General features: G+C 34.6%; 6 protein-coding genes and 3 non-coding genes across 9 annotated transcripts; 5 read left to right on the top strand and 4 right to left on the bottom strand.

The window, feature by feature from the left end:
• Positions 1-196: 196 nt before the first annotated feature.
• Positions 197-685, top strand: NAEGRDRAFT_64160 (uncharacterized protein; the record flags this gene model as incomplete). Its single annotated transcript, XM_002680534.1, has 2 exons — positions 197-276; positions 331-685. The coding sequence occupies 2 exons, from the start codon at positions 197-199 to the stop codon at positions 683-685; spliced, it is 435 nt and encodes a 144-aa protein (XP_002680580.1).
• A 650-nt stretch (positions 686-1,335) lies between these two features.
• Positions 1,336-1,416, bottom strand: NAEGRDRAFT_t137. The gene has a single exon. It is a non-coding gene; the product is annotated as a tRNA-Leu (tRNA).
• A 143-nt stretch (positions 1,417-1,559) lies between these two features.
• On the bottom strand, positions 1,560-3,494 carry NAEGRDRAFT_78681 (uncharacterized protein; the record flags this gene model as incomplete). Its single annotated transcript, XM_002680386.1, has 2 exons — positions 1,560-2,791; positions 2,857-3,494. 2 exons carry the CDS (start codon positions 3,492-3,494, stop codon positions 2,098-2,100), a joined length of 1,332 nt encoding a protein of 443 aa, XP_002680432.1. The 3' UTR covers positions 1,560-2,097.
• On the top strand, positions 1,639-2,034 carry NAEGRDRAFT_64159 (uncharacterized protein; the record flags this gene model as incomplete). The annotated part of the gene is made up of 1 exon (XM_002680533.1): positions 1,639-2,034. The coding sequence occupies one exon, from the start codon at positions 1,639-1,641 to the stop codon at positions 2,032-2,034; it is 396 nt and encodes a 131-aa protein (XP_002680579.1).
• Positions 3,495-3,894: 400 nt separating the features above from the next.
• Positions 3,895-6,074, bottom strand: NAEGRDRAFT_64157 (uncharacterized protein; the record flags this gene model as incomplete). The annotated part of the gene is made up of 5 exons (XM_002680385.1): positions 3,895-4,865; positions 4,914-4,996; positions 5,037-5,316; positions 5,363-5,653; positions 5,693-6,074. The coding sequence occupies 5 exons, from the start codon at positions 6,072-6,074 to the stop codon at positions 3,895-3,897; spliced, it is 2,007 nt and encodes a 668-aa protein (XP_002680431.1).
• Positions 6,075-6,398: 324 nt separating this feature from the next.
• Positions 6,399-6,471, top strand: NAEGRDRAFT_t155. Its single transcript has one exon. It is a non-coding gene; the product is annotated as a tRNA-Lys (tRNA).
• Positions 6,472-6,853: 382 nt separating this feature from the next.
• Positions 6,854-9,352, top strand: NAEGRDRAFT_46878 (uncharacterized protein; the record flags this gene model as incomplete). The annotated part of the gene is made up of 2 exons (XM_002680532.1): positions 6,854-8,237; positions 9,228-9,352. The coding sequence occupies 2 exons, from the start codon at positions 6,854-6,856 to the stop codon at positions 9,350-9,352; spliced, it is 1,509 nt and encodes a 502-aa protein (XP_002680578.1).
• Positions 8,416-8,488, top strand: NAEGRDRAFT_t156. Its single transcript has one exon. It is a non-coding gene; the product is annotated as a tRNA-Lys (tRNA).
• A 505-nt stretch (positions 9,353-9,857) lies between the features above and the next one.
• NAEGRDRAFT_78680 (glycerol kinase) lies at positions 9,858-11,981 on the bottom strand (the record flags this gene model as incomplete). Its single annotated transcript, XM_002680384.1, has 5 exons — positions 9,858-10,660; positions 10,721-10,954; positions 10,999-11,216; positions 11,256-11,419; positions 11,461-11,981. 5 exons carry the CDS (start codon positions 11,979-11,981, stop codon positions 9,875-9,877), a joined length of 1,923 nt encoding a protein of 640 aa, XP_002680430.1. The 3' UTR covers positions 9,858-9,874.
• Between the last annotated feature and the right edge of the window lie 501 nt (positions 11,982-12,482).

Here is a 12,482-nt window from a genome sequence, read left to right as displayed (position 1 = left end):
AGTTTTAACAGACCGCTTCAAAGATAACGACGTTTAAATTTGAAATATTTCAACTTTCACCACTATTTGTGTTAATTTAGATCTCAACAAACATGAAGTTGCAAATGGGTGGATAAGATCCACCGGTGTGTGTTAGATTGGAATCTTTTCAAAGTCCATTGGTTTCTAGTCGTTCAATTCAACCAACAATTAAAAAATGTGTCAACAACAACCTTCTCAATCTAATGATGTAAAATGGAAGACAATTATTGATGGACTAGTGAATGGAAGCTTAACGTATGTTATTGAAAAATTTCAGTCAACTTATTAACATTTAATTCACTTCATTAGATTAAAACAATTTATAGAATTGACAGAACATGTAAATAGTGCAGAGGAGAGGATGCTTCTCTTATTGGAAATTCTAAGAACATGTACAGATACTAACGTGATAGAAACTTCAAAGGATCAACAAGTTTATTCATCAATATCAACATATTCGAAAAACGAAACTAATCTCCAATATTCTTCTGACAGATCTTCAGCAAGTGAAGGCATGAAAATTCCATCTTCCAAACGAAAACACATCTCTATATCATTTAATCGTGGAAAATTCAACATTGAAACTATTGATTCCATGAAGGATAGGTATAAAATCGTCAAGAGAAAGATTGGAAGACCAAGAAAGAGACCTAAAAAGAAATAAACCAATACACTAACTGATACTTTCCTCATTCAACACACCAAAATTCTAATTAAAAAACGAAACTCCTTATTGATGGTAGTTACTGTTGGAGATTGTGTTGTATTTGTGCTTGATAACATAATAACATCGTTGAGTAGGGAGGATGGGGTACACCAATAGTAAAATCAATCCATAGTGGGGATAATTTTGGTGTAGTTCTCTTTTATATATCATTTGGCATTTGAATTGGCTTAACTTTAATATTCAAAATGACATTAGTCAGAAAAATAGTATATGTGGTTCTTTGGTGATGGTTATATTCAAGGTTTTAGGATAATGATTGGCTACGGCCATATCACGATGAATGCACCTCATCCCGTCCGATTTGAGAAGTTAAGCATCGTCGAGCCACATCAGTACTGAGGTTGGAGACAACTTGGGAACCTGTGGTGCTGTAGTCTTTTGGAAATTAAATGTTTTAGTAGCTCTTCAAATCTTCAAGGTATTTCAGCTGGAATATTTGAGGTCAGCGTTATCTTTATTGATTATCTTTATAGAGTCTATTTGGAGTTGCACAAAAATTTTACCATAGAAACTAGACATCATACTAACAATAAATATTTGAAAATGGTCGTCTTATCAAAAAGATTAAGGGATAAAGAAGCAAAAGTTGCAGAAGGAGGGATTTGAACCCACGAAGCTTGCGCAGTAGAACTTGAGTCTACCCCCTTTGACCACTCGGGAACCCCTGCTTCACATTGGATGTTAAACAAAGAACTAGATCATTGGTTTGTTTTACTTTGAGGTGAAAATTGTTTGCGAATCATTCAATCAAAATGCTTTAGAATTGTGGTCAACTGCGCGATAGATTCCATTTAAGTAGCTAATTTTGATTGGATAACAATAGTACAATTATTAAATTCCTTTAAAAGAATCTTGCACCTGATGCACAACTAATTGAACTACAATATAAAATGCATTCACATACCTCAGTTAGAGATTCCCTTGTTGGATTAGGTTTGGCACTCTTCTCTATCCTAAACATTGAATTAATGTCAGAGAGTTTGGCATTCTCATTTGTTGCTCTCATGCTCCCAACCATTGCTGCTATTTACTTGGGTTTTGCTTTGGCTTCCAATGGCAAGATGAATGTTTTCACACAAATTGGTGCAGTTGTTTTATACACTGGATTGGCAATGTATGCTTTGGAGCATCGTTCTTGGTTGACCAATGCAATTGGAATTGGAATTCATGCATTGTGGGATTTACTTTTCCACAAGCATGAAAGTGTTCCACATTTTTATGTTCCTTTCTGTGCAGTTTTTGATATTTCTTTCTCATCTTGGTTAATTTACAGATATGTCCTCTAATCTTCCAATAAATAGAAAAATAACTTCTTGTTTCGTCCAGTGTTCTTTAAATTTGTGAAATGTTTAATTTGTTGGATTTGGAATGGTTACAGGTTCCAATACAGTATTTGGTGGTGGAATATATTGACTATTTTGGTAAACTTGTGGTGGTGTGTATGAATTGTTTGGATAGGGTTGATAAGGTTGAGCACTAATACCTTGATAAATTGGTTGACCATTTTGCATAGGCATTGCTTGTTGTTGTTGAGGATAAGGAATACCTGGTTGACTCATTGTTGGTTGACCATTTTGTGGAGGTATATAATCTTTTGGTAATTGTGAAGAAAATGAAACAGCTTCTCCATAACTCATACTTCCATAATTTGAATTCATCCATAATGAAGGTTGTAAAATGATCATCTCCTCAGGGAATGGCAAGACTGAAATTTCTTTCACTACTTGATATTCCTGAGTGTCACAATAATAATCAAAAATGATTCTGTACAAACTATTCATTAAAAAGATTGAGAATAGGATATAACTGAACATGTTGAAAAAGTAGGTAGCTGATGTCTTGTCCTCCATTTTGGCAAGAATTTGTTTCTTGAATCCTGGAACTGTCCAATTTTCAGAATAATCCATGTGAACATCTCTCCAACGATTTTCAACTTGAATTGCAAGTCTGGATGTATCTAAGGACTTTTTTGTGGTTTCATCATTGGTGAATATTACGTTTGCTACTTGGAGTTTCATATACTTTTTGGAAGTTCCATCGAGACTGAAAAGTTTCGAATAAAATATATGAAAATTATTGAATTAAAATCTCTTATAATAAACACATACACAAAAGGTCTTGATAAATCTCTGAAAAATTCATAATTAAACAATCTAGTTTCAGAATAAGTATTCACTCTAACAGTTGTAGTTCTCGTTTGTGATCTTCCCTGTGAATCAGTATAATGTTCAACTCTTGTTTCATAATGATAACACGAAACACTCATTGCAATGACAGGTTTCACCTTTGTAATCATATCTATATAATTATAAATCTCACTCACACTCATATTATTCCACAAATACTTGAAAGTTCCACAACTAAATATCATAATGGCATAGTACAAGATGGAAAATGCCAATGGAATATAAATGGCAACTCTTGGTCCAACTTTGACTCCATAATTATTGGTATAGGGATAAACTGCAATTTCACAAATAAGTTGAGAAAGAGCTGCAAAGAATATGAAAATAGATAATCCCAAGCTGACATATTTATGACACAACCAGTGTCCAACTGCCTTTCGTCTACCATCGTGTGAATAGAATGGATTTAGGGGTTGTTGCTTTTCGACTAAACCTTGAGTGGTGGCTGTGGGAGTTAATTGATCGGAGGAAAGATTGATGTAATTGGTAGATGGTGTTCCAATTTCATCCATGTTGTTGTGCTGATGGTGGTCGTCATCTGTGGAAGAGTTGTGTTGCATTTTTTTTTGAAATTAGAAACGTGATTTGAGATAAATGATTTTTAATGAAATGGATTTTGATTGGAATGTCAAGATAATCAAAAAATCAAAGGTTTGACTTTCATGTTAAACTTGCGTTCATTAGCATGTTTTGTGATCAATTACGGAGAAAGTGTTAAATTGAATCATCATCAAAGATTTGACAAGAAATTTGCAATATATGAGATTGAAATTTCATGTCTTGCGAGCCACACTTTCCACTATTTACACTATTTAGGATACGTTAACTATGTGTGATTTGTGATTTCAACTCATTTCGAATAGGATGTTGCACTGTTATCATTACTTGAACACACTGAACATTAATAAAAAGATCTTTATAAGTTACCAATCATGCTTGAATTCATACACGGTACAATTATTACTCATCGTTGTCATCTCCAATATTTTCTACTCTTGAAATTCCTTCTTGTTCTTCATCAGTTTGTGATCCAATCATCATTTGCTTTTGAGCTAAATTTCTATACACACCATCCTTAATTTGAATTAATTCTTGATGTGTACCCTTCTCAACAATTTTTCCCCTCACCAACACACAAATCATATCTGCATTCACAATGGTAGTCAACCTGTGAGCAATACAAATGCTCGTTCTGCCTTTCATCAATTCATCAAGGGCTGTTTGGACTAATCTTTCAGATTCTGTATCAAGTGCAGAAGTTGCTTCGTCCAAAAGTAAAATTTTGGGATCTTGCAGTAGAGCTCGTGCAATGGCAATTCTCTGTTTCTGACCTCCCGAAAGAGAAACTCCCTTCTCACCCAATAGAGTGTCATATTTATCGGGCAGTTCCATAATAAAGTTGTGTGCGTTTGCTCTCTTGGCTACACTTTCGATTTGTTCCATGGAAACTGATGTAAACCTATTCATGTCTTCGTCAGGTCCGAGTAATGCATAGGCAATGTTATATTTGATGGATCCAGCAAAGAGAACAGGTTCTTGAGATACAATTCCTAAACAATGACGGTGAAGCCACATTGGGTCCAATTCTGAAACGTCAACACCGTCAATTGTGATATTTCCCTTATTTGGAGTATAGAATCTTTCTAATAAACCAACAATAGTTGATTTTCCAGAACCTGATGGTCCTACCAAGGCAATAGTTTGTCCAGATTTGATGTGTAGATTGAATTCTTGCATGACATTAATGTTTGGTCGAGAAGGATAGGCAAATTCAACATCCTTTAGTACAATTTCACCTTCAACTTTATCAAGTTTTTGTCCACCTTTGAATGGAATGGCAGGTTTTCTTAATAGTACCTTTAGAAGAGTAGTTTCTGAAGCATATGCTTTACCATATCTGGGAAAGAAAGTTGCAGAACGAATAAGAGCAACTATATTCGAAAATTGTAATTTTCACAGAATTTCAATAAACAACTTACCAATTCCAAGAAACATCATTCCAAATACTTTAAAAATAGAACCAATAGTTGACTTTTGATCAACAATTTGATGTCCACCGTACCTTTTTCCTTTTATAGGAAACTTTAAAACAATAAACTTACCAAAAACCAAGTGAAATAGTTGCCCATGTTACAAAAACAGATATTCCAAGAAATGTAGCATAATTAATTCCCATATAAAAACCCAAAGTATCAATCTTTCTCAAATCCCTACTAAATTTCTTTGCTTCCTTTTCTTCTGAAGCCATGCTTCGAATAGTTTTCATGCAGGAACAAATTTCATTGGCAGCGGCAGCTGAATTATCAGTGCACTTGTTGATTTTCCTTGTAAGAAGGGTGGCAATAGTTGAGAGAATGGTATGTAGAAAAAATGTCAAGGGAGCTACAAAATATATTCTAAATGGGACGAAAGTGATCGAAATACTTACCAGTTGAAAATAAAATCAAAGCCATTTGATAATTCACAGTCAATGAAAGAATAAAGCCAACCACAAACTGAATAATCTCTTGCATGAATGCAAAAAATTCATTCGTATAAACATCTTGAATTTTTGGAATATCTTCGCTCAACACAACTGTCAATGATCCAATTTTCTTAATGTCGAAATAATTCATTTCTTGTTTGGATAATGAACCCAAGTAAGCTTTTCTCATTGCAGTACCAAGTCTTGCATTGGCCAATTGCATGAAACAGTGATGAATAGCAAAGGCAATGGCACCTTTGACAAGTTTAGTTTAATATACAATAGAGAACTTACCACTAATTGCTAGAATTAACAATTGAAGACTCAATTTGTTTACAGCTCTTCCAGCACTTTCACTAGTCACTGTTGGTGAAGCAAATGTATCAATAAGAGATCCCAGAAGGTACTGACAAATGACTGGAATGACACCATATCCCATCGCACCAATACATCCAATGACAATTAGCCATGTATTCCAACCAAAGATTTTGAACATGTAACAATGAGATAGGACATTTACTTTGGGTTCTAATGTATCTGGAATGAAAGTTCTTGAAACAGTTTCATCTGTTTCCTTGTTACGATGAAATTTCTTACGAAAGTGATGACGTTCTTTCTCAGATGGTGGATTGTCGACATCAGTGAACTGATAACCAGAGATGGCTCCTATGGACATTCTTTTGTTTCTTTTCGATTTGTATTTTAATGTGTTTCGTTTTCAAGAGATGAAAGATTAGAATAGAGAATTAACAATTGAAGAATGTTATCAAGGACTAATTTTATAAAAGGTATTTTCACATTTTTAGAAGTTGGATTGAACTTTCTTCAATATCCAATGTTTATTTGGAGTGACCAGGCTATTTTGGAAATTCAAAATTTAAAAGCTTAAACTATCAAATTCTTCTTGGGTTGCCTTAGAGAAACTTTGCCACTCTCCATAACCAAAATATGGAAAACGAAAGTGTTCGCTCATAAAGTAAATACAAGTATGGTGAATGTAGCCCGTCTAGCTCAGTCGGTAGAGCGCAAGGCTCTTAACCTTGTGGTCGTGGGTTCGACCCCCACGGTGGGCGATTCATGTTTTTTATTTTCTCTTTTGCATCTTCGGTTTTATTGCAGATTCAACATGAAAATTAGGTTTTTATTACTTGCAATGATTTATGATGGATCTGTGTGTACCAAATCAATCAATTATAAAGATAGAGAAAGTTTTTCGCGATAGATCATTATCCAAACTCCTCATTCGTTAATATTCGTATATCTCTCAACCTTTCATCCTTTATTTCATTCAATTTTATGAGAACCTACTTTTCCTTTTTGATAACATACATGATTTGTGCAATTTCTGTTAAATTGTCGGCACTTTATTGGACTAGTGAACAATATCAAAAAAAAACAAAAACAAACTGTTGTTATTCAAATCAAACCATTGAATACCATTCACAAATGCTCAACATGATCGTTTCCAACTCACTCAAGACAAGTATTTGTCTTGCCATTATTCTTGTACATTATATCAGAATTGTAAAGGGTGCTAATCCTGATTGTGCTCTTATTGTTCCTCCAAATCCACTCACTCCTCAAGGATTGGCAACTCCTTATATTTTGAGAGCTGTCAATCCTGCCAATGGCCCTTGTGTCATGACTGCTGCTGATCAACAATCATTTGTTGAGGGTGTTATTTTCGTTCCAGAGACAAGATCCTTCATGATTTATAATCCTTTGGTAATTACTCAAAATACTCAACCAGCAATCAAACCAACTGTTCCTGTCTTTCCAAAAACAGCAATTGTTGGATTGTGGTTTGGTACAAATGCTGGTTCTCTTACTTTAATTGATTCCAGTAATTCACTTGCTCAAGGTAATTGTGTCAATGGTATTGATGGAGCAAATGATATTTTTGGTCAATTCGCCTCATGCAATGGAAAGCAATTTTTTGAAGCTGTTCAAACATCAATCAGTCAAATTATTAAGGAAAAAGCAACCAATGATCCTGGTTCCTTCTTTAATCCACCAGTTCCAGCACTTGGCACTGCACTTGATGGAAAATCATGTATGACTGTCAGAGATTTTGGTATTGTTGACATGGATCAATCAGATAACGTTGTTACATCCTATATCATTAGTACAAACAAGACATTGGCAGGTAGAACTTGTCAAAATACTGCAGCTAATTTGAAAGCCCTTGGAGGAACTGCTCAAACTCAAACTTTGGTAAATGGTTCTGATAATAGATTGTTAGCTGTTGCAATGGCACGTGCTCTAAATTGCACTCCATACATGGCCCCTGATTTGGCCAATAATGGTCAATTGACTCAGTCATTGGCATTGGATGAGATTCATGCTAAATTGAAACAAAAAGCACCGATTGCTCTTCTTCCAAAAGGAAATCCAATGGTAAGAAGCAATGATCAAGCAAACCTTGAAAAACTCAACTTGTACAGAGCTGCTGTTTTTCAACCACAAGTTTCCAGTGTTGCATTTGCTTCCACTCGTCTCTATTGTAAACATTACGCAGTTGTGGCACCTGCCAGAATATTCCTCGACAAGTCTATCACTCTGAAATATGCAAGTCCTGACACTGGAGTAGCCAATAATTTATTCACATTCCTAGCTCAGAGATTTGTGAACAGTTGGGAAGGATTGAAATGTGGTTGCATTCTCGATATGCCTTGTCCAATTTCTATTGTTGTGGATAAGAATGGAGTAACTACAGATGCTAGTTTATCCACAATGATGGCCAGATCTGTAAATGTTGATTCTTTAATGGATCAAATGGTTTTGGAATTTGATGGCTACATGGATGAAAACAATACATTAGATGTAAGAGCTCTTGTTAGTGAGTCAAATAGTGTTTTTACCAACAATGGTCCTGTGTATATTCTTCTTACCATTGTGGTGTATCTCATGTTCAATCTTTTGTAAATAAACATATTTTCCCTCATTTATATAATTAAGAAATGGTAGATTATCTGTAAGGGAAAAATGATTAGTGTGACATAAAATCCTTAATATCTGCCCGTCTAGCTCAGTCGGTAGAGCGCAAGGCTCTTAACCTTGTGGTCGTGGGTTCGACCCCCACGGTGGGCGATTCCTTTTGATTTTATTCACAATATGATGTTTATTGTTGGCATCTTCAGTTTTCAATTTGAAGATTGACAAATAGATCGACGTAATTGTACTGGCTAGAAGATGTGAAATAATGCATATTGGATTAATCAAAAATACTTTTATCTCCCGAGATCTCGAACTTTGGAAACTTTTCGTCTACTTTCTCATTTTTATAGTGTTCACAAAAACCAATTTTAAACAACCTTCTTTTTTGATATATTCAGATTGCAAAAGTTTCAAAAATGGAATATTTACAAATGACCATCCAACAATATTTCTTCAAAATCTGAACTATTCCCACTCATTCTCTGCAATTTCTTTCAAATATTTCATAAGGTATTGAATTCATCCTCATTGATTGACGCACTGAATCAGAATGGTAAAATGAAAAGGCCTTTCGCCAAAGAAATCGACCTCCAACACTAAAAAGCACTTGAAAGCGACACAATGCAATAGTAATCCTTGCAATACGAAACCCTTGAGGTTCATTTCCCACACCACAAGCACAGCAAGGCAAATGAGAATAGTTTGCTTGGTGCTGTGTGTGAAAATCGTCATCCAAAAAAACCAAATAACACACCACTTTGCTTGAATATGAACACCCACTCAACAAACAATCAAAATTTTACACCAAATAATAGTGTAGTAGTAGTAGTTGAAGAAGATGATACTACTCACACCATTGTTGTTGATGGTTTGTGGTGTTTTTCTGTTAAAGGCAATGACCACCACGTTGCGATTCAAAAGGTAGAAAGTATAAAATTTGCTACACCAATGACAGAAAGCGATTTTGGCAACAAGTTTGATGGAGGTAATGAACCATCGAGCGCCTCCAAGTATTGATACTGCGAGTAGATTATTGATGGACGATAATTTACTTGTTTATTGATGATGAATAAATTCTCAAGCTCATATTCATCTTTCGCTGGCAAAGCTTAAAGTGTTTTTGCTTTTTTTTTAATTTATTTCGTAACGACTAGTTTTTTTGAAATCACGTTTAAAAATAGTTTTAAAAAATGTCCTGACTGGTTTACCTGCCAAATGTCTGAATAGTTTGGCTGTTCACGTATTTTCAAGCTTGAGTATTGACTTTCCGACTATCATTAAAAAACAAAATTAAAAAAACTGAAGAATATCAATCTATTATCAAAATGTTCTCTACCACTACTATCACTGTGGCCACTACAACAATCGGATCGCAAACGAATAGTGTGGTACCCACGACGACTGTTATCATCGAATCAACTCTGTTCCTTGCAGAAGGATATACTACATCTTGAACAATCATCGCGCCTTGAAAATGACACAATAAAGAACCATCAACTCTTTTTTCTTCCAAGATCTTTCTTATAGAACATCTATCCTTTATTCTTCATGCCAATTTAATGACTTTTCAATGGCCTTCTTCCATCTCTTCATTTTGAGTTCAGTTTCTTGCTCAGAGATGTGAGGAGTGAATATTAACATCTTATCTTTTGGAGATGGTGGAATATCCTTGATTTCCTTGAAATGTCCAACGCCAAATGCAGCACAAATTGCAGCTCCTAATACTGTTGTTTCAGGATAGGATGGAACTTTAACTTTCTTTCTACTGATATCAGATTGAAGTTGCATTAATAATTGATTCTTGGTCATACCACCATCAACCATCAAGTTTGTAACAGCAAGTCCACTATCTTTCACCATGGATTCAAGTACTTCTTGTGTTTGGAAACATACAGCTTCTAACATGGCTCTAACAATGTGGGCAGAGTTTGTATAGTGAGTAATACCAACAATAGTACCACGTGCATCAGATCTCCAATATGGACAATATAATCCAGAGAAGGCAGGAACAAAAACTACACCTCCAGTATCTTCAACTGTTCTGGCAAGTGTTTCAGATTCTGCTGGATTTTCTATGAGTTTTAAATTATGTTCCAACCATGAAATACCAGATCCACAAACTGCAACAGAACCTTCCAAGGCATAGACTGGAGCAGCATTTGGTCCTAGTTGATATTGAACTGTTGATAATAATCCGTGATTGGATTTAACAATTTCATGTCCGCAATTCATAAGTAAGAAACATCCTGTTCCATATGTATTCTTTGTATCTCCAATTTTAAAACACTTTTGGCCAATAGTGGCACTTTGTTGATCTCCTATACACTGTATATTATGAATATGATGAAATAAATATTATTATACTTTGAATATTAGAGTACTTACTCCAGAAATGGCTACTCCACTTAAAAGAGGGTGATTTTGTACAACTTCCTTAGAAATACTTGAATAAACTTCAGCACTACTCTTGATGGTTGGAAGTTTAACACCTGATGGAATTTCAAAGAGATTGAGCATATCATCATCCCATTTAAGTGTCTTCAAGTTCATTAACATGGTTCTACTGGCATTGGTAACATCTGTAATGTGAATACCACCCTTCAGGCCACCTGTTAAATTCTGAAATGAAGTTTACAAAATTAAATTCCAATATTAGTACATACCCAAATCAACCAACTGTCAACAGTTCCAAACATACAAGTTCCTTTATCGACTGCTTTTTTTACCTCATCATAATGGTCAATCATCCATCTCAGTTTAACTGCACTGAAATATGTGGAAAGTGGAAGACCACAAACTTCTCTAAATTTGGAGTAGTCACCTCCAGCTTTTGATTTACAAATGGAATCGACCAAATCTCTTGTTCTTGTATCGTTCCAAACTATTTTCATTAATCATTTCTATAGAATATAAAACATACCAATTGATTTACAAAGTGGTTTTCCAGTTTCTGAATCCCACAACACTGTTGTTTCTCTCTGATTAGTCACACCAATACCAATAATTTCATAATCCTCTCCTTCTAATTTTTCACATGCATTAGTCATGCACTCAAGTGTATTTGTATAAATTTCAATAGGATCTCTATACCATTTCAAATAAAAATTCATTCCACAACAACTTACTGTTCAACCCATCCAGGTTTAGGAAAATGATTTTCATGTAAAATTTGATAAGAGGCCACTTCCTTCATATCACTAGCATCGAACAACATAAATCTCGTCGAAGTAGTTCCCTGATCAATAGCTCCGACAACTTTTCTCTTCTCTCCCATCATTTTTGAATAATTTCTACTAACAAATGCTCCACTACTATTACTTATCAATCCAATATTATATTTGGTATTTACACTACTACTATTATCCAATCCAAAGGCAACTTGTCCTCGATGATAACGACGATTAGAGTTTGAGAATTTTTTTTCTGTAGGAAAATTCTTCGGAGAATGATGATAAGCCTGTTGATGGAAAATTAAAGATGATTGTGTCTTGTGATTGAAATTATCTTGCTCAGTAGCAGCAATAGCAGCATTGATGCTATCGTTCAATGCTCCAAATCTAGCTGTGTGGAGGGAACAACAGTATTTGGTTTTGAGCAGTGTAACCTTCGTTCCGAGGTTGTTTTGCAAGCCAATCATGATATTCATTTGCTGCTGTTGCTTCTTCTGCAAGAGTGATGACGAAAAAGTGAGCGAAGTACTGGTGATGGTTTTAAGGTTTTTCATTTTTTTTAAATTGTTGTATTAATAATAATTAATTGCTATATTTGTAAATAAATAAGAGAGAAGGCAAACAAGTATTGAAGGTTAGAGTAGTTTGAAATAATCAATTTATTGATCGAGGTTGTTTTTACTAGTACACTAGGTGGTTGGCTCAATATTACAATATTTCCTTAATTATATGTTTTGAAAAAATAACTTCGAAGGATTAAATAAAAATCTAAAAAAAATGAGCAAACGATTATTGGACGATTCGGATCATGTGACAGATTATCATCCCTTTTCGAAAAGGACGACATCAAGAAGAGGTTAGTAATAAATCCACCACTCCTATTATATGTAATTGGAAATATGTGTAGATGACAACCAAGAATTATTTATTGATGATATTTGTTATGAAATATTATCTTTTATTGATGTTGTTTTCAT

This window comes from Naegleria gruberi (assembly GCF_000004985.1).
Source record: "Naegleria gruberi genomic scaffold NAEGRscaffold_9, whole genome shotgun sequence".
Classification (NCBI taxonomy): Eukaryota; Heterolobosea; class Eutetramitea; order Acrasida; family Naegleriidae; genus Naegleria; species Naegleria gruberi.
This window is presented reverse-complemented; position numbering and strand designations above follow the sequence as displayed.